Below are 23,384 nucleotides of genomic sequence, written 5' to 3'. Positions count from 1 at the left end.
GAAGAAACCTCAACTGCTCCTTTGAGGGGGAGTGGGCATCCCTATGTTCATTGCAGGATTGTTCACAGTGGCCTAGATGTGCAGGCAGCCTGGGTGTCCATTGATGGAAGAATGGATAAAGAGGAGGTGGTACTTATATACAATGGAATATTGCTCAGCCAGGAAAGGGAATGGGTTCTTACCATTTGTGGTGGCATAGGTGGACGTGGAGGGTATTGTGCTGAGTGAAATATGTTAGAAAGAGAGAGACCAATGCAATGTGATTTCACTTATATGTGAAATATAAATAACAGAATAAACTAACAAAACAGAAACAAACTCATAGAACAGTGAACATTTTGATGGTTGTCAGACAAGAGGGGGGTTGTGGGTGGGCGAAAAGGGGAAGGAATTAAATACAAATTGGTTGTTATGTTACAAGTATTTATGGGAATGTAAGATATAACATAAGGATTATAGAAAAAAATACAATAATAACTATGTATGGTGTCAGATAGGTACTATTAATAGATTTAGCGGGGTGATAGATGGGAGGGGAGTTGGGGGCAGGTGAAAAAGGTGAAGGGATTAAAAGGTACAAATTGGTAGTTACAAACTAGTCATGGGGATGTAATGTAAAGCATAGGGAATATAGTCAGTGATATGGTAGTAACTATGTATCGTGCCAGGCGGGTACTAGAGTAGTCAGGGGGATCACTTCTTAGATTATATAAATGTGTAACCACTATGCTGTACACCTGAAGTTAATATAATAATACTGAATTTCAATTGTAATTGAAATTCTGTTTTATTTATTTTGTTCTTTAGATTCCACATATAAGTGGGATCATATGATATTTGTCTTTCTCTGTCTGACTTATTTCACTTAGCATAATACCCTGTAGGTCCATCCATGTTGTAGCAAACGGTAAGATTTCATTCTTTTTTATGGCTGAGTAATATTCTATTGTGTATATGTGTCACTTCTTCATCCAATTGTCTATTGATGGGCATTTCGGTTGCTTCCATATCTCGGCTATTGTAAATACTGCTGCAATAAACATAGGGGTGCATATATCTTCGTATAAATACCCAGAAGTGGAATTGCTGGGTCATAAGGTACTTCTATTTTTAATATTTTGAGGAACCTCCAAACTGTTTTCCATAGTGGCTGCACCAAATTCCAATCCCACCAACAGCACACGAGGGTTCCCTTTTCTCCACATCTTCACCAACACTTGGTTTTTGCTTTATTGAAGATAGCCATTCTGACAGGAGTGAGGTGGTATCTCACGGTGGTTTTAATTTGCATTTCTTTGATGATAGTGATGTTGAGCATCTTTTCAAATGTCTATTGGCCATGTGTATGTCCTCTTTGGAGATATGTCTATTCAGGTCCTCTACCATTTTTAAATTTGGTTGTTTATTTTTGTGGTTGTTGAGTTATATGAGTTCTTTATAAATTTTGGACATTAACCCTTTATCAGATGTATCATTGGTGAATATCTTCTTTCTTTCTGTAGGTTGTCTTTTCATTTTGTTGATGGTTTCCTTTGCTGTGCAAAAACTTTGTAATTTGATGTAGTCTTATTTATTTATGTATGTATGTATGTATGTATTTATTTATTTATTTTCTTTTGTTTCCCTTGCCCAGGAAGGTATATCAGAAAAAAAATTACTAATTCTTCTAGTTTTATGGTTTCAGGTTCTTACATTCAAGTCTTTAATCCATTTTGAGTTTATTCTTGTAGTCTCTCTCTCTACATAGTATCATGGCATCTGCATTATGCTGTGGAGTGAGAAGGTGGTCCAGTTTCATTCTTTTGCATGTATCTGTCCAGTTTTCCCAGCACCATTTATTGAATAGACTCTTTACCCCAGTGAATATTCTTGTCTCCTTTGTCATAGATTAAATGACCGTATAGGTGTGGGTTTATCTCTGGGCTCTCTATTCTTTTCCATTGGTCTATGTGTCTGTTTTTATGCTAATACTACGTTGTTTTCATTACTATGGCCTTGTAGTATAGTTTGATTATCAGGTAGCATACCACCAACTTTGTTCTTTCTATAGATTGCTGTGGCTATTCGGGGTCTTTTATGGTTCCACATAAATTTTAGGATTACTTGTTCTAGTGCTGAGAAAAAAGCCATTGGTATTTTGATAGGGATTGCATTGAATCTATAGATGGCTTTGGGTAGTGTGGCCATTTTAACAATGTTAATTCTTCTTATCCATGAGTTGGTATATGTTTCCATTTATTTGCATCTGCCTCAGTTTCTTTTTTCAGTGTCTTACAATTTTCCATTACAGGTCTTTTACTTCCTTGGTTAAATTTCTTCCTAAATATTTCATTCTGTTTTGTGCACTTGTAAATGGAATTGTTTTCTTAAGTTCTCTTTCTGATAGTTTGTTATTGGTGTATAAAAATGCGATCAATTTCTGAATATTAATTTTGAATCCTGCTACTTTACTGAATTCATTTATGAGATCTAATAGTTTTTTTTGGTGGAATTTTGGGGTTCTCTCTATATAGTATCATGTCACCTGCAAATAATGACAGTTTTACTTCTTACTTTCTAGTTTGGATGCCTTTTATTTCTTTGTCTTGTCTGATTGCTGTGGCCAGGACTCCAGTACTCTGTTGAATAGAAGTGGTAACAGTGGGCAACCTTGTCTTGTTCCTGATCTTAAGGGGAATTCTTTTAGCTTTTCTCTGTTGAGTGTGATGTTAGCTGTGGGTTTGTCATATCTGGCCTTTATTGTGTTGAGGTATGGCTCCTCTGTTCCCACTTTGCTGAGAGTTTTTATCATAAATGGATGCTGGATGCTCAGAAAAATTTTAGGGCCAATAAAGTTTAACCGTCTCATTTCCCAGACGAGGAAACTTAGCATCAGAAGTGAAACAGTAAGGTCATATTGCTGGCCAGACTTACATGCTTGGCTTCCTCTCCTGCAGGCCCAGAGTGCCTCCCACATCATCACAAGCCCCTCAAGTGGCAGTAATACCATTTCTCATCAGCCCTGGTGGCACATGAACCCTGAAAACATAAACGAACCAACACACAAACTATAAACTGTCCTCACTCTCTAATGCCCGATGGGTATCCTTCTGAGAAAGCTATGTTCTCCTCCAAACTACAGGGCTCTATATCCTGCAGGGCAAGTTGTTGATCTGGAAGAGTCTGAACCATCTCCTTTCATTTCTCTGGGAGAAGCCCTGGAGACTGTATTTGCTTGTCTATAAATTAGGGATAATGTCCCTGCCTTCCTACACTGTTGGGCTGATCAATTAACCAACAAAGCCCTTGGAGTCTGAACATTTGGCACCGATCCTGAATATTGCTTTTAGTTGGTGGTAACCCGAACATTTATTGCCTACATTTTGTTCTCAAATCAGAACCTTTTCATCACTGGGAAAATGTCTGAGCACTTTAGTAAATAGAAGTTATTGTGTGATTGGACGCATTCTTTGTCATTGTTAATTTTTAAGCAGCTGTATGTCGCACACCAATTAATAGAGACTTTCCCAGTGCAGTCACATGCTGTTACTGATATTCAGCAACTTCTTAGTAAAACTCCATGATAGCAGGGACTGGAACTTTTGAAATATGCTCATGTTTAAGTTAAGTTGCTTTGCTGCATTTGGGTCATCTTTCTTATTCCCTGATGAGGCTGTGGCTCATCGTATCTATTCAGTCTCTCTCCAAGAGGTGGGTTTAAAAGAGACTTTGTTGCTAGAAGCTCATGGGGCTTTCCAAGTAAAATCTTTTCCCTATACATGGAATACCCATCATTTGTCTCACTTTGTAGGTAGAGAAACAGAGGCAAAGCACGAAGCAGGGAACAGAGAGGTTGTCAGCAGAGTTGGGACTGTAACTGCACCCCTGAACTCCAGTCCAGGGACGCCTTTGGAGACACCTGGAAGGGAGGGGGACGAGAGTTGCTGAATCAGAAGAATGAGGGGCCGCAGGGGAAGATGAGGCATCATGGTGGGGGACGTGGAAGAGGGTGGGCATCAATCCCTAGAGGCTGTGAACAGGAAAGGTGTTGGGGATTGGGGCACAGTATGTGGGACCTTATTCTAAGTTCTGTTCTGTGTCTGACATGCAAGACATGCTTATGCCAGGGAGCTGAATTCAGACTCCGCCCAGCAAAGCCAGCCAGCTAATCTGGAATATTCCAAGGCCACTCTGTTCACAGTGTTCTCCAGAGGGCTCTGCTCTGCCTCAGCGAGCAAGAAGGTGGGAGGGGGCACTGCCCTTGCCTGGGCCTTGCTTCCTTCCCTCTTAGGTGGCTATGAACTAATGTGTGCAAGGGAGCTCTGTAACCCCTAGAGACTATACAAAACCAGAAGGCCCCTTCATGACTGCCTCAGTCTTCTTACAGATGGTGTAGGAATCACGAGTCCTGTCTGCCTGTCACCAGGTAGCTGTGTGACTCTGAGAAAGCCAGTTAACTTGTTGGGCTGCAGTGTTTCCATCTGTAGACTAGAAACTTGGTTGGATGGGATATCTAAAGTCCTTCCTCACTTAGGCATTCCAATTCAGGAACAGCACCATGCGAGGAATATAGGGGACAATGTTTTATTACTTCCTGTTTCAGTGAAAGAAGTGGTAGAGAAGGGGATCTGGAAGATCTGCAGAAAGAATTTCTGAATGGGCTAGGCAGGGGGACTGGGCAGCCTGGGCCCTGTGAGAAGTAGAGTGACGGATAGATTTACGGGTAGCCCTTTACACCTGCCCCTGTACTTGTAAGTAGCCTTATAAATCTCCTTTCATTTCGGTCTAAGGTCCTCTCACATTTCAAATTTAAGACCATTTTAGGACAAAAGGGATGAAAAGGCAGAGGAAGCAAAATAGAAAGTGAGGGGAGAAAGAGGTTCAAGTCCAAGGAAATGAACGGAGAGAAAGAAGGTGGAGTGGCAAGAAGGCATGCTAAAGGCAAGGGGTAACAGCTGGTGTGAGAGGAGGAGAGCACGGGAGGAGGGAGGACACGCGGAGCTCATCCAGGCCAGGCCCTGATCACAGATGTGGAACAGAGGTCCGGAGGGAGAACTGCCCTGCCCAAGGTCACTGAGCTGGCTAGAGGTGAAGGTAGGGCCGGAGTCTGAGTTTTCTGCCTACTCTAGGCGTGTGGGCTACTGTACCACTGGCAGCACGTTGCCTCTTTAGGGCGGTAAGTCACATTAACCAGGAGTAAAGGGGGGTCTGGGAAGATGATGACACAGAAGTGGAAAAAGCAGGGGATAGGGAGGGAAGCAGTGTGGATCTGAGCCCCTGACCTGACTTGGGGATCTTCTCTGAAGTTCAATTTCCAAGATCTGTAAATTTCAGGGGCTGAGTTACTTGATTTCTGAGTATCAGCTCTGGAAAGACTTTCTTTCCCTCATCAAATCTGGAATGGTGAGGCATCCTTACATGCCCATGAGGGTAACGAGGTGTTTGCCGGGACCATCTCTGGTGGCCTCCTCCTCTCTAGCACAACGCAGGCTTTCCCTTGGGCCACAGCACGCTGTCTTGGAAGTAGGAATTGTGACTGCAAGTCCACAGTGGCCCACCTTACAGAAGAGCAAATTTCAGGCAGGGTGGCAGGACTACTTTTGAACTATCAAAGTGTGAAAACACACAGACAAGTTGTTTTTAACAGCTTTAATATGCCCCCAGTGGGTCTGAATAATTGGCAGCATTAGCTAATCAGTGTGGCCAATTTCACAGTTACTAATCCCCAGTAGGGGAGAACCCATTCTGGAAGGAAAACTGCATTGCAGGACGAGAGTGGTTCACCTGGGTACTTGGGCACTTGGGTGCGTTTTTCACTGGTGCAGCAGGACGCTCTAAGTCAGGGATCCACTCTGTCATTAACAATAAGAAAAGAGCGTTAGGTGTCCTGAAGCGTCAGATTTCTAGCCGAGTACCCAGAGAGCGCAGGATAGCCTGATCCGACCTGCGGAAGGGAGGCTGTGCAGGCGGGATAGGTGGGTTGCTTTGGTCTGGTCCGACGCCAGCCAGCTCTGCCACCAGTTTGTCGTGTCCAGCGTGGGTTAATGAACCTTCCTGGAATTCAAGATCCATCATCCATTCTGACGCTCTTCAGGGGATTTATGAGACATTTAGCTGTTTCTCCGCAGTGCAGTCTTTGGAATGTTTCAGCAGTGGCTGTTTAGAAAACTGCCTATTGGCTCGGAACCCGGGACCCACCAGTCTGTTCCCTGCTGACTTTTCTCAGCTGGTTCTCACTACTTCTGTGTTCATACTAATTCCTCCTCGGTAGTGGTTTGGTCCACACATAGACCTATGTTCTGGCCTGGGCTGGCCTGCATTGGTGACCCAAACAAATGAGGTTTTTACCTCAAATATCCTTCCATCTCCATCCCTACCTCTTTTACATAAAGCTCAAGGCTCATCTCAAATACTGCCTCCTCCATAAAACTTTTCTGGACTGCCATAGTCCCTGGGAAACTTGTCCCTTGAATCTATTTCATTATCTATACTATGCAAGTCACATAATCATACACATGCCTCTCTGGTAGTTTTTGGTCTCAGGTTGATATTTAACTCTGGAATATTCTTTATCTTTAAAGTATATCTGTTTTGTCTTTATAGTGATCTTGTCACATATTTCTATTTTACATGTGTAATGTAATGTAATGTAATGTAATGTAATGTAATGTAACGTAACAGCTACCATTTAACTGAGCGCTTACCATAAGTTTAAATGCTTTGAATGCTTCAGTTCATTTAGTTCTTCAAACGACATATGAAATAAGTTCTATTATTACTCCCATTTTACAAATGAGAAAACCAAGACACAGAGAAGCTTAGTAACTTTCCCAAGGTCACAGAGTAAGTCAGTGGCAGGAGCCAGGCAGTCTGATTCAAGAGCTCTTGCTCAAAACCACTGTGTCTTAAGTCTTTCCTCGTGCTTTCTGTATGGTACCCACTCAGCAAATACTTATTGACAGACTGGTACTGATTTGTTTTCAGGAAACAGTTCTAACCTGAGCAAGGAAAATAGGAAGAGTTTGACTCCTCTCCACACATGGTCTTCACTGCTCCTTCTCACTTCTCAATTAGGAAGCAAACCCTTGTGTAATAATAAGCTGTTTTCCATTCTGTGTGCTTCCAGAAATAACACTTTCAAGTGAGAAAGAGACTAACCTTAAAAAACTTCCTATCACAGGGAAACACGCATTCCATGCAGTCTTTAAAGCATCCAGTAACTTGACAGATGGGGACAGTGACCTGTTTATTTCTGTCCCCCGTGCCTCACTAGGTGCTGAGCTCACAGGAAGTGCTCAGTAAATGTTCATGGTAAGTGAATGGTGGTTTCCGAGGCCGGTGCTGGTCTAGCATGCAGGTGACTGTTCAATCCCCTTCATCGTCAGATTGAGTCTGGGCTGCTGTGTGTTTTTGTCAGAGACCTAACAGATCTAAGACACTTTCTCACCTCCCTCTGTCTGCTCCACTTATTCAGGCCACTCCTGAAAATTCTTCTCCAGGAGGGCATATAGGATTACACGGAAAGGAGGAAATGACCTGTTGCTTATTGTTCCACAAACAAATGTACTCTTTACATACGAGTACATACTGCAAATATGTAAACACAACCCTCCCGATGTATCGTTCACATTCGTTGTACATGTTTACTGTTCTGTATGACTTGTCCTTTGGTATAACGTGCACGCTTCACGGCACTTCTGCTTGGGAGAGTGGATCCTCATGAGCAGTGGGAACTGATTTCCTTTATTGTGGAAGAGTCTTGATGAAGCAAAATGGACAAATCTTGCAATTACACAGAATTTCACTAAGAGAGTTGACTGATTTCTACATCCATAATAAAATTAACCCCTACACAGAACAGCCTTACTGTGCACAACTCCAGGGCCACAACTGTGCTCCTTCCCTTTCATAATTTCCTGGACTGCCCCTCCTTGATTGTCCTTCAAGATCCATGCCAATTGCCACCTCCTGCAAGAAGCCTTTCCTGATTCTCTACCCTCATTCCCAAAGGTACGCTGTCCCAGAGCACACTTGAACTCATCACAGAACTCATCACTTCTTATTTGAACTTTTTTTGGGGGCAGAAGGGACTCTCCAATTTTGTTCCATAGCATCAATTCTATGAACATTTTTTCTTCTACACTCAGGCTCTTTGAGAACACACTTAGCACCTGATTCATTTCTGTATTTGCCGTATAGCTAGCAAAATCTTATATAAATCAGCCACTCAGTAGGTTTTGTGAGCAAATTCATAAATGACTCATGGACTTGTACCCTCACAATTCTCTCTCTCTCTCTCCATAATCTGTGATCTTAAGATTCCAATGGTATTTAATACACATATGGACATTTAAAAAATGATGGCAACGTTTTGGGCTTAGTGTTACAAATCCCATAAACCACCCAATTAACCTACTTGCTATAAAAAATAACCACTCAAATATCTACGTGCCTCCTATGTGTATATCACACAATTGTCATGAAGACCAAATAAAATAGAAGAAGTAAAAACCCTTTGGAAAAGCTAACGAAAGCACATATATATATAGAAGGTCTTTTAGCATTAGCATCATTTTAGTGAGCCAGTTAGTGTTTTGTAACTGCTGTGAGTAGCACTGCCACCCAGCCATGAGGGAACTGTGTGACGAACAAAGATTTACCTGGCATTATGGATGTTGAGGTGACAGCAGTGAATAAAACAAACAGAAACCGTTTTCTTGGACATTATATTCTTGTGAGGCAAGAAGTATTAAGTAAACATGTAAATACACAGTATGACAGATGGTGGAAAGTGACCCAGGAAAAAGAAAGCAGAGGAGCACAGGAAGTGTGAGGAGGCTGAATGGGTAGTGAGGGAAGGCCTCTCTGCTGAGATATGTCAGAGAGAAGTTGAGCCGGCCGGCCGTGTGGATAGCTGAGTAAGGGTATCCAGACCGAGGCGGTGAGCTCGGAACACGGAGGCAGGCGAGGAGGGAGAGAAGGGAAAGGTGGAAGGAGACGGGATCAGGGGGATGGGGGAGATCATGCAGGGTCTTGTGGGCTTCTGGGCCTCATTCAGTGAGTCGGGAGCCTTGCAGGTTCTAACAAGAGCAGAGACGTGTGTTTTAAAGAGGACTATTTTGGCTCCTGTTTCAAGACTAGGCTGTGACCAAAGGCAAGGGTGGACACAAAGAATCCTGTTAGGAGACTGCTGTAATAATCCAGGTGAGAGACAATAGTAGTTGGCGTGGAAGTAAATGTGCATGTGGTGAGAAACAGTGCGACTCTTGATGTATTTTAAAGGTACAGTTGATAGAATTTTCTGAAGGATTAGGTACAAAGCGTGAAAGCAAGAAAGAAGCCTGAGTAGATGGAAGTATGAGGTGACATTTGTCAAGATGGCAAAGACTTTGGGAAGATTGGGAGTTCTGTTACAGATGTGCTTAAATTCAAGATGCTTTTCTAGATATCTGGTTGAAGAAATGGAGGAGGCAGATAGGCATACAAATCTGGACTTGGTGAAAAGGTCTGAGCGGTAACACATGTTGGTAGTTATTTGAAGATGTATATATAATATTCAGTGCCATGAGACTAGACATGATAACTAGGGTCTGGGTGTAGGTAGAGAAGAGTTCTGAGGATTGAGCCCTGGAGCTCTCCAATGTTAGAAGATGAGGGGAAAATCAGCAAATAATTCTGAGAAGGAAAAACGAGTGAAGTAAGGGTAGCACTAAGAAAGAACAGTGTCCCGGAAGTCAAGTGATCAAGCAAAATGGCACCAGAGAACTGACCACTGGATTCTGTAACGTGGAAATCATGGTGGTCTCAACAAACAATATTTTGGTGCAGTAGTAGAGGAGATAGCCTGACTGGGGTGGATTTGAGAAAGAATGGGAAGACGAGAATTGGAGACAATGGGTAAAGGCAAATCTTTTCAGGGGTTTTGCTGAATTATAAAAGGAGCCATCCTAAAGTGATGCAAAGTGGGAGAAGGAGGCATTTGCCTAGGTTTGTAGTCTAGATTTGCTGACATTTTCCTAGATAATAGCAACCGAACTAGTCTAGTGCGCTTACTCACCTTGGTCTACATACTTTACGATTCCAAAAAGTCACACAGATGCTATTCCATTGAGAAAGGGCGAAAGGCTGGATTAGCCCCTTCTTTATGCTCCAAAAAGAGCTGTTCTCTATTGGTGACTCACAGAAAACAAGACACAGTCATTAGCCCTATGCCTAAGTATGGAGGTACCTCAAGGCTGCCCACAACTGCAAAGCCATCACGGTGTCAACATCTTTAATGACAAAAATATCTTCCTGAATTGCATGGCAGGTAATATTGGGACCCTACGTATTTGTGATGCTATCTTACATCTTACTCTTCTTGATGAGAGAATTCCAAGAACTGTGATCTCTTCCTGACCACCACAATACAGTTCTACCATTATTTAGATGCATATGGAGACAAGACACCTTCTTTAGAAGTTTCTTCTACAGCGAAACCCCAGCCACTTTATCTGCTCTAACTCTCCCTTTTAATGCACTGAAGCATGAGCGGCTCTCAGCTGTATGCATCTCTAATTAAGAATCTCTGTACTGGAGTAATTACTGTAACTGTTCCTGTTAATAACAATCTCCTCACTCTCTTTGTGATAGATTGTACTATTTGCTCACAGTTATGCACTCATGCTTCTCTGTAGGTACAGTATACTTCTTTGTCCCATTATCTTTGGGACAAACATAGCCATGTGACTTGCTTTGGCTACCAGAATGTGAACAGCTGTGCTATAAGCCATATTGGTGCAAAACCCTACAATATGCTTGTATGGTTTAGTTCTATGCCCCCTTTGCAAGCATCTGCCCTCTGCCATGAGAACAACATGTCCCACATGCTGGGTGCTTCTTCCTCTTGGGCTCTGGAATGAGACGGTGGACTGGTCAAGCCCAGGGCCCACCGAGCCCAGAACGGCTGCAGCTGGCCAACAGCCTCTTGTACCACGAGCCAGGTGTAAGTGTTTCTGGTTTGAAGTCACTGGAAGTTTGGTGTTGTTAGTTCCTATGTATACTGATGCACTCTAGTAGATTGTCGTATTCCTCAAGTGAAAGGACCACATTCATTCCTTATGATATGTCCTCCTACCCAGCACGAAGCTCTGGGATTGTAGGCCCTGATAAGCACGTACGTAACAGGGTAAGATCCATTACGTCACCTGCATCTTGTTTGGCTGAATTTGGGATCAGTTCGTAGTCCTGTCACCGACACATTGCCTGCATCATCGTGAGACGCTCCTGAAAGTCATGTTCAAAGTCATTCTCACCCCACCTTTGCATCTCTTGGTTTGGGTTTGTTGAGTTATGGCTGACTGACCAACAAAATCCAAATAATTTAGGCGTCACAAACGGGGAATTGGGTCTTGGCCAACACATACACTGTTTCTATTCCTAGATGTCCCCAAATGGTTAAGGCCACGTAGAGAGAATCTGCTCCAAACGTGCTGCGTGGCTCAGCTCTGTGCTCACCTTTGAGTGTAAGGGAGGCTGCAAGCTTTGCCCAGGGCCTCGCTACAAAGACAACAGTGTAACTTTTGTTGTTTCCCCTACAATATTCCTCATAGTTCTGGGCTTCAGGGGACTTGGAATGTAATCGAAGAGACAGGATATACACGTAAACTTGATTGTCTAAGACAATCAAGAGGTAATTCTTTATAGGAGGTCATGTGGTACCGTAGGAAAGAGCTGGTTTGAAAGCCAGCAGACCTGCTTCTAGTCCGGCTTTGCTGCTGGTTAATTAAGTTACTTTGGGAAGATCTGTTCACTATTAGGAACATGGACAAAAAGGATCGAACAAGTTAACATAAGGTCCCTCACGTTTCTATGATTTTGTGACTCTAAGAGAGATGACCGAGCAGTGCAATGTCACCAAGTGCTCCATCTCTGGGGCAGGTGCTAGAGGCTGGGTGTTCAAAGGACCTCTTTGTTTTCCTGTTCCCTGTCCCCATCTCCAAACTGGTCTGCTTCCAGCCTGGTCATGCGGTCTCCTCTGCCATGAGTCTTGGGCTGGGTCTGATGGAGCTGGTTTGAGAGTGTAAAGTCTCAGCAAACAAGTCCAAAATTATGCTCAGATACCACAAATTGAACAAGGAGGTTATGCTTTCCCAAAGCTGACTCAGGCCCCAGGAGCACCTTGAGCTGGGGTTTGCCCGAGGCTGCTGTGTACATTGCCTGAGGCGCCTCGATAATGGGACGGGAAGGGGAGCTGTCCCTGTGACTGATATCCTTATAGGTCATGTCTCTCTAACACCCTTCTGCCTGACTGGGAGTGCTGAATACCCTCCACCCCTTGGGGGAAGCCAGTTATCATCTGACAGGTGGAAGTCCATACATAGGGCTTCTGAGGCTGGGGATGTCCCATTTGACAGGTGAGGTGGAAGGCGCTGGAGGAAATGGTGAAACAGAACTTTTACAACATCCACTGATGTTTTTCTGATTGTTCTTTGGAAAAATACAGGAAGCAGAGATAATCCTGTTGGCTAAAATAGCCTGTGAGTCTTGGGGATTAGTTGTCTCTGCTCACCTTGCTCTTTTGCTGCAAACACATTTAAATTCCCAGCCCAGGGCCCTGGAGGGCCGCAGGCTTGTGTTCTCTATGTGGGCTGTCTTCATGGGGCTGTGTGACTGCTGTGAGGAGCTGGGACCACAGTGTGTTATAATGGACTCCCATCAGAGTTGGGTTTTTTAAAACAAAGGAACTCATTTAAAAAACAAACAAACAAACAAAAAACCCCTCCATTGATATAAAATCAGGTTCCTCTGCCAAGTGCTCCGAGACATTCAGCGGAGGAAAGCGGAAGGTGGTGGCAGCACGACGCTGTACCCAAAGCCCAGGGCGGTACTTACTGGGGACTCCGGACACCAGGCGCAGCGGGCGCAGCACGCGGAAGGCCCTCAGCGCCTTCACGTCAAATCCAGCCCCCTTCCCTCCGAGGGCATTGGCCCCGTCCGCTTTGGTCGCTTGTTCTAAAATCGCACTAAAGAGCCTAGAAGAAAGGAAAGAGAGAAGGAGCCGTCAGGACAGTGTTTCTTTGCTGAGCGGGGGTGGGACTCTCCGAAGGAAGCCTGGGGGGCGCGGTGCGCAGCTGTCTCCAGGCCAAGCTCCAGGGCGGAGGGCTGTGCCCAGGAGGGGCCGTGACCCTCGGAAACGACAGTCTGTCAGGGTGGGTATCACCCCTGCCGAGGGCATAAGCACCATCCAGAAGGTCTGGGAGCGGCGACCGGCACGCCTTTTGCCACCAGGACGCCGTGAGGGCACAGCTGGCTTTGTGAGAGCCGGGCCCCTGGGCACAGGGTGAAGCCAGGGCAGTTGCCACCGGGCCGACCCTTTACAGCGCCCTCCGCGCCTCCGCGGTCTCCTAGCTCCTGGCCTCATGTGGCCTGGAGTCACATCCTTCTCCTCCCTCTCCACCTCCTTCCTCCTAACACCCCCTCTCTTTGACGTGTACCTGGGCACGAATAAATGATCTCAAAGAAATCTTTGTGCTGGCGCATAACAGATGCTCAACAGAAATACGTTGAACAAACGACTGAATGATCGAATGGTTACACGAGCAAGCTTCCAGTGGGAGCAAAACCACACATTGAAGCATGTAACTGAGACGTAGGAATTTCAGCTCTGCCACTCTGTGTTTAGGTTTGTATATTCATTACTCCAGCAAACATGCACACCTACTATGTGCCGGGTACTGTTCTAGACACCAAGGCTACAGCAAAACAGACAAAGTACTTACCCTCTTGGAGTTTACATTCTAGTGGGGGAGTTAGACAATAAACTAAATAATCATTTAGAGAGTGATAAGTGAGAAGAAGACAAATGCCGCAAGGGAGAGGAGTCTGGAGTGGCCAGGAGGGAGCCCTTCCCCTCCACATCAAAGGCTGGGAGAGGAAATTGCTCCTTAGTTGACACTTGAGCACGGCCCTAACAAAAGTGCAGGAGTACACACAGCTCTCTGGGAAGACTTTTCCAGGCCGAGGAAACAGTTGGTGCCCAGGGCCCAAGGGAGGGGCATGGTACCGCTTGTTAGAGGGACAAGTGGCAGGATGGCTGGAGCAAAGCAGGTAAAATGGAGAAGAGTGGGAGATGAAGTGGGAGAGAAAGCAGGGCACCCTATCCGGTGCTTGCTTTCCTCTCTGAGTTGGAAGCCATTGGGGGGTTTCAAGCAGGAAAGTGACATGATTCTTTTAAAAGAATCGCTCTGATGTTGTGGGGAGGCCAGGGCAAGTGAAGGAAATGGTCATGAGAACACAGTGGCTAACTGTGTCAAGCGCTGCAAATATAAGGATGGACCACTGGCCACTGGATTTCACAACATGAAGACCATTGAGACATTGAAAACAAGTTTTGGTGGGACCAAAGCCTAATAGATATAAGTTCAGGAGCGATAGCAGGAGAAAGTGAAGATGGAGAATAGACAGCTCTGTCCAACAGAAATATAATGGAAGCCACCAATGTGAGCCACATCTGTAATTTCAATTTCCTAGTAGCCACATTAAAAAAGTAAAAAAGAATGAGGTGAAATTAACTATGATAATACATTTTATTTAACCCAACATAACCAAAATATTATCATTTCAATTATAATAAATATAAAGAATTATTGAGATATTTGTCACTTCATTTTGTTCTAAATCTTTGAAATCTATTGTGTATCTTCACATACAGCATATCTCAGTCAGATTAGCCCCATTTGAGGTACTGAATGGCCACATGTGGCTGGTGGCTACTGTACAGACAGCTCTGCTGAGGAATTTTGCTATAAAAGTAGAAGAAAAATGGTGGTTACTGAAAGCGGGTATAGAATCAAGGGATTTTTCTTTGTTTTTAAATGGAGATACGACAGCACCTTTACATGTGATGGGAATCACCTAACAGAGACAGGCAATTTGACAATCAGATGTCTTAGATAAAGGCAGGGAGGTTTAGCACATTCAGGTAGGGAGGCACATGACAGGGGCGCGGATGTGAGAACGCATGAGAGTTCTCTTCTGATTGCACCTGTTTCCCAGGGAAAATAGGTGGTAACAAGATCATCAGATGAAAATGTGAAAGGGGAGGAGGTACTGGAAGTTTGAAGAGAAAGGCAAAGATATGATGGAATCATCAAAGAAAGTGGAAGGGTGAATGAGTAGGGACATGTAGTAGGACTGCCAGCTGTCCCCGTGGGCTGCTTGGGGCTGGTGGTCACACGTGTAAGAGACTCATCAGGTCAGCTCTGTGTATTTCTCTACTTTGTTAAGTGGCTCATCTTCAGGCACCAAACAGTTCTCCATCTAGTTGGATTTGATTGGGGTTGGTGAGCAAGATAAATGAAGAGAGGAATAGGAAGTTGAGTATAAATGTAAGTGAAGGATTATATTGATGGGGCATGGCATCTCAGCTTGGAAGGAGGGGTGCCCATGCTGAGGGGAGGAACGGAGAGAGTATGGCAGGAGGAATGGATGGTTAGAGTTAAGTGCTAGGGGAGCTGGAAAGATGGGTGGTATTGTTTAGAGAGTAGGACGTTTGCCTTGAGATCCTGGTGGCAGTGTACTGGCTCTAACCATAGTAGAGGGCAGCTGAGGTGGAATGGAGTCAGGGTCCCTATGGAAGAAGCTACCAAGGAACCAAGAAGCTGCTGGGGGTGGTGGCAGGAGTAGTGAGTGTTGGAGAGTGTGAGAGTGAGCCAGGAGCTCTTATCTTCAAGGACTGAGGAATGACTCAAAGGTCTGTAGAGGGCTACAATAAGAAGTGGGGCTAGAAGGATCTCATGACACACACACGTCAAAATTGGAGGGTTTTTTTTTTTTTTTTTTGAGGAAGAGTGGTCTGAAAGCAGAAATAAGGGGAAAAGAGGGCCCCACTCTTGACCTCTGGGCCGTGGAATGAGGCATCTAGTAGAGAGGGTGGCCACCTCTAGAGACTGCAAGGGAATCAGGACCCTCAGGGGAGAGCCAGAAAGTGAAGGCTGAGGACTCAGGGCAGCATGTGGGCCACGTGCTCTGTAAATAAAGTTTGACTGGAATTCAGAGACATCCATCATTTACATATTGCTGTTCTCTCCACAGAGTTGAACATTTGGGACAGAGAATGCATGGCTCGCAAAGCTGAAAAGTTTTGTACCTGACCCTTTACAGAACATGTCTGCGGCCCCTGAATGGGAGATGGGCTGTAGGGAACACAAGGCACAGTGGGAAGGATTTAGGAGTGGGATGGAGACAGAGAAGGGGTTGGGCCAGAAGATGCACAGGCCATATGGAAGGGGAGTCTAGAGTCTGGGCTTTGTGTGGTAAGCAAGAAGAAGAGAGAAAAGGGAATGCAGGGGCAATTTCTGTCCTTTGTTCTCAAGATGACTCTCCTGATTCACTGTCAGCACTGTGTGTGCTGGGTCATAGCTTGAGGTCAACAAGGAAGCTCGGGTATCAGAACTGGGCCCCTATATCAGACCTGAACTTGGGGCCAGGGCAACTTCATTTTGAGGACTAGGCTTGAGCCTTAAATGACTCATGCCCCAGCATTGGATCCGGAACTGGGAGATGGCAGCTGGGGGCTTAGCTCAGATTCAGGCAGGGCCCAGCAATGAGAGGGCTAGGCTAGATTAAGGATTTTCAAACTGTGTCCCATGGAACCCCTTGGGGACTTCTTGGGCAGTGAGGCCAGAGATGAATGACTGGGGTTCTGGCTCCTTTCCCCATATTTAACAGAGTGGCTTCCTTTGATCTGTTTAACTCATTGGGCCTCTGAGTAAGGCTTTGTGTGAACAGTGGGTTCTACAGCTAAAAGCATTTTCATGACCTTGGCCATACTATATCTAAAGTCTCTCTCTGCTCCATGATTCTTTCACCTCAGCTTGGCAATTTGATGGGTTCACATGTTAGCTGGCGATGCCTTGAATCCCAAGCAGAGATTGCCAGAATGTGGGAGCAGGCTCTTTTCTCCACAGAGAAATGTTCTTTCCACTGAAATGGAGATCAGTTTGCAAGTTTGTCAGACAACATTCCAAATCCAAACCAGATTTGGTTGCTAAGTATTTCCTGGAAGAAAGCAATATACTTATCAGAGTACAAGATGTTCACAAAATATTATTCAGTGAAGGGAGCAGAGATTAGACAACTTTCTTCTCTTTTAACCACTGCTCCAACTTGATGCAGGCTGTTTAAGAAGTGTCTGCTTTTAAGATGTGGTGTACACACACAATGCCATGAGAAAAGATGAAATGGTGCCATTTGTGACAACATGGATGGATCTTGAGAGTATAATGCTGAGCGAAATAAGTCAGACAGAAAAAGCAGAGAATCATATGACTTCACTGATATGTGGTATATAAACCAAAAACAACAAAAGAACAAGACAAACAAATAAAGAAACAAAAACTCACAAACACAGACAATAGTTCAGTGGTTACCAGAGGGTAAGGGGGGTGGGGGTGGTAGATGAGGGTAAGGGGGATCAAATACATGGTGATGGAAAGAGAACTGACTCTGGGTGGTGAACACACAATGGGATTTATAGATGATGTAATACAGAATTGTACACCTGAAATCTATGTAATTTCACTAACAATTGTCACCCCAATAAATTTTAATTAAAAAAAAATGCGTCTGCTTTTAATTTGGAAGGGGTAGACAGTCCAGGATCAGACGTAGGCCTGTAGGGACTGCTCTGTTTCTCTTAGATTAGACACAGCAAGGCGAAATCACTGCCTTATGCCTGCCTATCCCTAAGGGCTGGGTTCAGGTGTGGGTGCTTGGGGGTCCTTCCCCAGGGGTTGTGTCTGGCAGTGCCTTAGCTGGGCATTCAAGCTGTTAAAGGAAGAGGACAGTGAGGCTCTAGAGGGCCCAGTGAGTCAGAAAGGCAGGGCCGACATGTTGGGAGAGAGAGAAATGGATAAAAGCCTTAGTGGCTGCAGCACAATGCCTCCATCTCCAGCATGTGGAGCTACTGAGGACTCTTCGGTTCTTGGGGTGGGTGCCGGAAGGTGGCTCACAGGGGCCTCTGAAATCCCCTTCACATTCGTTCAGCAGTCCCATCTCCCCATGGTACCAAGGAGACAACTCAACTTTAGAAAGGAAATGTGAAAGATCTATGGGGGAAAGGAAATGCCTCTTGTCACAGGCCAGCAGAATGGCAATGCTGAGGCGACACAGTGGCTCTTAGCCTGGAACTGGGGTAGCAGACAGGCACGCCCACCTTCCCTGGGCAAGGCAGACTCCCCTGATGTGCAGGAGGCCAGGACAGCTACTTCCCCCTAAGTAGCTGCAGGGGGTGCCAAGAAGAGCAGATATTTTCCAGGAGACACAAGGGAAACAAAGGGATATTCATTTAATGTTGTAAAGGCAGCAGGAAAAGGAGGCATGGCTGAAGAGAGGTGGCTGAGCTATGTCTTGCCTGGGGTGTATGTGTCATTTTTGAGTTAAAAGGAGGGGCTGAGATTTAGACTGGATGGAAAGCCCCAAGGACCAATACCCATGGGGAAGAGAAACTAGGTGCCAAATATGGCCACGTGTGTGATTAATAGGGAAAGAGACTCAGAGGGTCATGGTGAACCACAAGGTGAGCAACTGCTAGCATCATAACCTCTGTGGCTTTAATAGTCACCTAGATACGTCATTTGGAAGCATGCCAAACCTAGATGCTTCTCTCTCATCAGCCTCATGGCCTGGACACCAGGGAGATGTGGCTAAAATCTGGGCTGGCCTCATGAAAAGTCTGCCCTCTATGGGCAGCAGCCCAAGGGAGGCAGCAAGGCCTAAACAAGCTGGAGATGGGCAGGCTGGCCCCATGTGCAACATGTGGCCAGGCACTCGCTCCCGCCCTCCCTCCCAGGGGTGCTCTTTGAGGCCTACGCTACTTCCTATTCCCACCTCCCATGCTGTAGTTAAGGCTGTGAATGGGGCACACAGCATAGTATCTAGTCAACGCTGACTCACTCATAAATGCGAGAAAAAGATAGAGCGTCTCTGCCTAAACAAAATGAGTCCCTGCAACGCACCCTCATCTCTCTATTGGTCCCAGAAGTGCTGGATCTCAGCCTGGGGCTCTTTTCTATGCATGTGTGAAAGGCTCTGGGGAGACTGAGGCCTTGAGAAAGACGCTGGATTTAAAAAGGATTTAGGGGCATTTGGAACAACCCATCTTAAAGACCTTTGCTATGGTTTACTGAGTTAATTCAGGCATTTGTTTAGTCACTCTTTGTTGCTTCTGGCATGAACAGAAGCAGTACAGTCTCTATATAGCTGCCTTCTCACTCTGAATCCTCTGGAGTCAGGTCTACACCTGGCAAGTACTCTAACTTTAGTGCCCCTCATGCTACCCAAATATCCCTGATGTAATGTGGCTGAAGTGTGCCACTCATTGGTCAGGCAAAAAAGCACGAGAAAGAAAAACCCCTAAAACCGTTCCAAACAACCCTAGTAAGCCATCCAGATGGCCTGAGACAAGGAAATAACTTCTAAATGATCATGCTTTGCTCCTGCATTATTCTCTGCAAGAAAGACCAGACAGTCTATGAGATCACAAGCAGTGACTGCTCTGGAGAAGCCACAGGGACCTAGGGGGACAGCACAGAAGGATTCACGAAAACAGTTTCCTGGGATAAGAGCCTAATGGCACTGAAGCTGGTTGGGACTCTGAGGGAGTAAACACACAAGGTGGCCACGGCTTGGTCACTCTCTGGGATCAAAGTAACAAGGGGCAGATAGCTCAAAGAAGCCAGCTTATTCCTGAAGTGGAATCTGCTGCAAAGGTGCCCTCCCTTCACAAAACAGATGAGTTGTTCGAATTTCATCAACCGTGTGTGGATAAATTATATCACACACAGCACATGAAGGCTTGTTAGGTACAAGTATTTCCTAGAGAATCTCTTTGTGAAGTTACTAATTCCTTCATAAGGAGATTGTCCCTTCTAAATTTGATGTGAGTTTCCTTACATAGCTTTTTATTAAAAAGCACATATTGACTTGTGTCAACTTATACTGAAGTGCAGCCGAGTGTCACGGGAAGGTATATTTCATTGGGGTCTGGTCACTCATCACCAGATCCTTAAGAGTTTCCTGTGTTCTTCTCACCTACACATCTTCAGGGGCCTGTTTCCTTGGGCCACAGAACAGGTCCACTGTAGACAGCTCTTGTGTGCCAGCCCCATCTCCACCCCCATGCCCGTGGACTGCAAACTCACAGGCAGGCTGAGCTAAATCTGCTCAGTGGTACTGCAGAGGAATTGGTCGGAGGAACTGTCAGGCCAGATGTGGTTGGAGACGCACTAGGCAACCCGATGCGGGGTACTCTCCTCACGTGCATGAAGGAGCCTTGATTCCATCTAACGCACTCAGGTTCGAATCGTATGTGTGCGCATGTGTGGGAGCACACACATGCATGTGGGAGCAGTGGTGGGAGGGTTCCTAAGTAATAGCTCCTCTCCCTTTGGAGAAAGTCTGAATTCAAAGAGATGTTTAATAGATCCTTTCATCCTGCCTGAAGCCCAGTGCCGCAGTGACCAAATCAAGAAGAGATAGAAATACAGAACGAAAAAGAGGTATGTAGTGGTGATAGAGGTGAGGAGCGGAGATGCAAAGGAGTTATACTTACCCGACAACCACAATTATAAAATCGAGTAAATTCCAACCGTTGCGGAGGTAAGCATTGGGGTGAAAGAGAAGTCCATAGGCTATTACTTTTAAAAATGCTTCCACAGTAAAAATGATGAGAAAGAGATATTCCACTCGTTCCTAGGAAACAAAAATAGAAGAGAGAGAAAAAGAAAATCGTTAGATTGGGGATTTATAAAGTTCCGCCGCTGCAGATCTCACAAGGAGATGGAGGAGAATGTCGTCCCCCTGTAGAAGGATCTAGAGGGACAGTGGTTGGGATCTCCCTCCCCTTCCAGGTCAAATTTCCAACTCCACAGTCTGTCCCACTATTAGAACTCCAATCCTCTGCGCACTGAGGTTCTGTTTTGTTTTTTCAAGTCTTCAAATGTCCTCTGTTAAAGTGTGAATATTAGAGTGGAAAAATTACACATTTTAGGGGAAACACCTTACTTAGTTAACCAATGAACATGTCATTTTATCTTCTCATAATGTCTTGATCTAAAGGGAAATGATGCCTGGACAGTGGAGAAAGCTGCTGAGAAAGAGGGTGAGACAGAACCGTGGGAAAAGTGCGCCACAATTTCAAGATAACAAACCCTGAAGATAATAGATATAGTCTTGGGGGGTGTACTATGTAGCTAAGTTCTCCAAAATAGAGCAAAAACACAGCTGCAAAGAAATAGAGACATTGAAGATCTCTTAACAGCTGCTGAAACAGAGGAAAAACTGCTCACAAACATGGATCCAAAAATGTGAACTCTCTCTCTTGGGAAAATAAGACTCTTTGTCCAAAGACATAGACTGGGTCCTCAGAGAGAACCAGCATTTCCAGGATGGAGGTGGGCACTCGGGTGGGAGTGGTGAGTGGAAAAGGCTCATCTCTTTTCTCAAGGGGTCGGAGGCAGGTAGTCTTTTCCTCCCTCTGCCACCTGCAGAAGGGCTTTGCATTTATGGCTGCAGCGCCTGTCCCTGGGAGCCTGCACTGAACAGGACAAGCTCCTTGGCTCAGTTAGAGCCAGCCAACTCTGTGCTGATTCCCTAGCTTCCCTCACCACTGATTGCTCTCTCCCATAGCCCGCCCCAGTGCACAGCCTTAATGGCCCTCACCAGGCGAAGGCTCCCTGGATGCCTTTGTGCTCCACTGCTCCCCACTGCAGGAACCCCAGTCCACCTCTCACTGGACCACAAAACACCAATCCACGTAGCATTTGGCCACAGGTCCTCCAAGCAGGACGGGCCAGTCCACAGCCTCAAGTCAGGAAGAACTCAACTCAGAACCCCCAGACCTATTTTCCCATCCTCTACAGGGCCAAGTGGAGCTCACAGGAGATCTCCAGGTGCCACCCACATTGCGGGGAGCGGGGGGCATCGCCCAGGAACGACTTCCTCCTCTGCTTAGCCTGCTGGGAGGGTGTTCCAAGACTGGGGCACTGGGAACCTGATGGGTAGCTCTGCAGAGAGAGAGCTACTGTGCTCTCTTCATTCTTTCTGAGTCCCCTAGACATTTAGCGAGTGCTGGTCTCACCTCTGGAGGAAGTAGCTTAAGGATGCAAAGTTAAAAAATACAGAATTCTTGGGCCCCACCCAGGCCTAATGAAGTAGAACTCCTAGCTACAGAGCCTGGAGATGTACATTACATACAATTTCCAGGTGTTTCTGAGGCACCTGAAGTTTAAGAACCACTGGCCCATGTGCTGATGGAGGCCCAGGTCAGGGAACAACCACGGGAAGTGACTGGACAGGTCAGACTGAATCAGCATCTCAGCGGCAGACCATCTATCCTTTATTTCCTACCCAGTAGAGCATCATAAAGTTGGTCTGGGGATGTGACTGCCTGGGGGCTATGAGCCAGCTACAAATCACAGTGTGTGGGAGTGTCAGGTCTTTTAAAATGAAGTGATGTTGGATTAAAATGAACATCGGGATAGTGTTGAAAGGGCACAGCGCAACCTGAGGAAGCTTGTGAAGGCATGGCCCTGTCAATCAGCTACACAGCCCCCATCCCCATGAGGATCAGAGCTCTCATGTTTAACAATAGATGACAGAGCCACCTCCTCTGTACCACAGAAATCCACATGGAAATTCCCAAAGTTGAAGTTGGGATGAGAAAGGAAGAAAAAGAAAGGGAAACAGACGTAAATTGGGTATCAACTACATGTCAGGCACTTTCATGTGTTCACTTATGTGCTAGTTATTTTTATCCATCCATCCGTCCATCCATCCATCCATCCATCATCCATCCATCCATCCATCCATCCATCCATCCATCCATCCATCCATCCATCCAGTCATTCATTTTCAGTGTGGAACAACCAGTTGAATTATCTGAAAGTGACTCTGGAGCTCCCTCTAGATTGTCTAGATAATGCGCTTTCTGAGTGAGGTAGCACCCAAGCTTAGAGTACCTCTTCTTCAGGGTAAGGAGAACTCTGTGAGCCCTATGTGATGGTAAGCAGGCATTCCAAGACAACTCCTATAAACAGCTGGCACCCCCAACCCAGGCTACCTGGCATCAAGCAATCTGTTTATTCCTTCACCTACAAGGCTTCATTGCCTTGCTTGGTTTCCCTATAAAAACAGAAAGCCATGGAGGAAGAGGGGTCCTGCTCCCCTCTACTGCAATGTAGACCCACGCTGCAGGCCCAATGGCTTCCTGGGCCTGACACACCTCTTTGTGAGATGGGACGCTTGGGGGACCTGTGGCCTGTCTTGTGACCTTTGGCTTTGTAATTCTCCCAATAGAGCCTGTTTCTTTAATTTATACCCTGTGACGTTTGTCCGACAGCCTGGCACATAACATGTGGAGGTCC

General features: G+C 45.5%; 1 protein-coding gene across 21 annotated transcripts in view; it reads right to left on the bottom strand.

Annotated features, from left to right (window-relative positions):
- CACNA1C (calcium voltage-gated channel subunit alpha1 C) overlaps window positions 1-23,384 on the bottom strand; it is a 722,361-nt gene that overhangs the window by 219,762 nt on the left and 479,215 nt on the right. For all 21 annotated transcript variants that reach the window (XM_081059047.1, XM_081059052.1, XM_081059050.1 and 18 more), the window contains 2 exons: window positions 20,573-20,712; window positions 12,853-12,992 (listed from right to left, as the gene is read on the bottom strand). In XM_081059047.1, the coding sequence (XP_080915173.1) occupies window positions 12,853-12,992; window positions 20,573-20,712 (280 nt within the window). The remainder of the gene's footprint in view (window positions 1-12,852; window positions 12,993-20,572; window positions 20,713-23,384) is intronic.

Source organism: Rhinolophus hipposideros (assembly GCF_964194185.1).
Source record: "Rhinolophus hipposideros genome assembly, chromosome: 9".
NCBI classification, from domain to species: domain Eukaryota; kingdom Metazoa; phylum Chordata; class Mammalia; order Chiroptera; family Rhinolophidae; genus Rhinolophus; species Rhinolophus hipposideros.
This window is presented reverse-complemented; position numbering and strand designations above follow the sequence as displayed.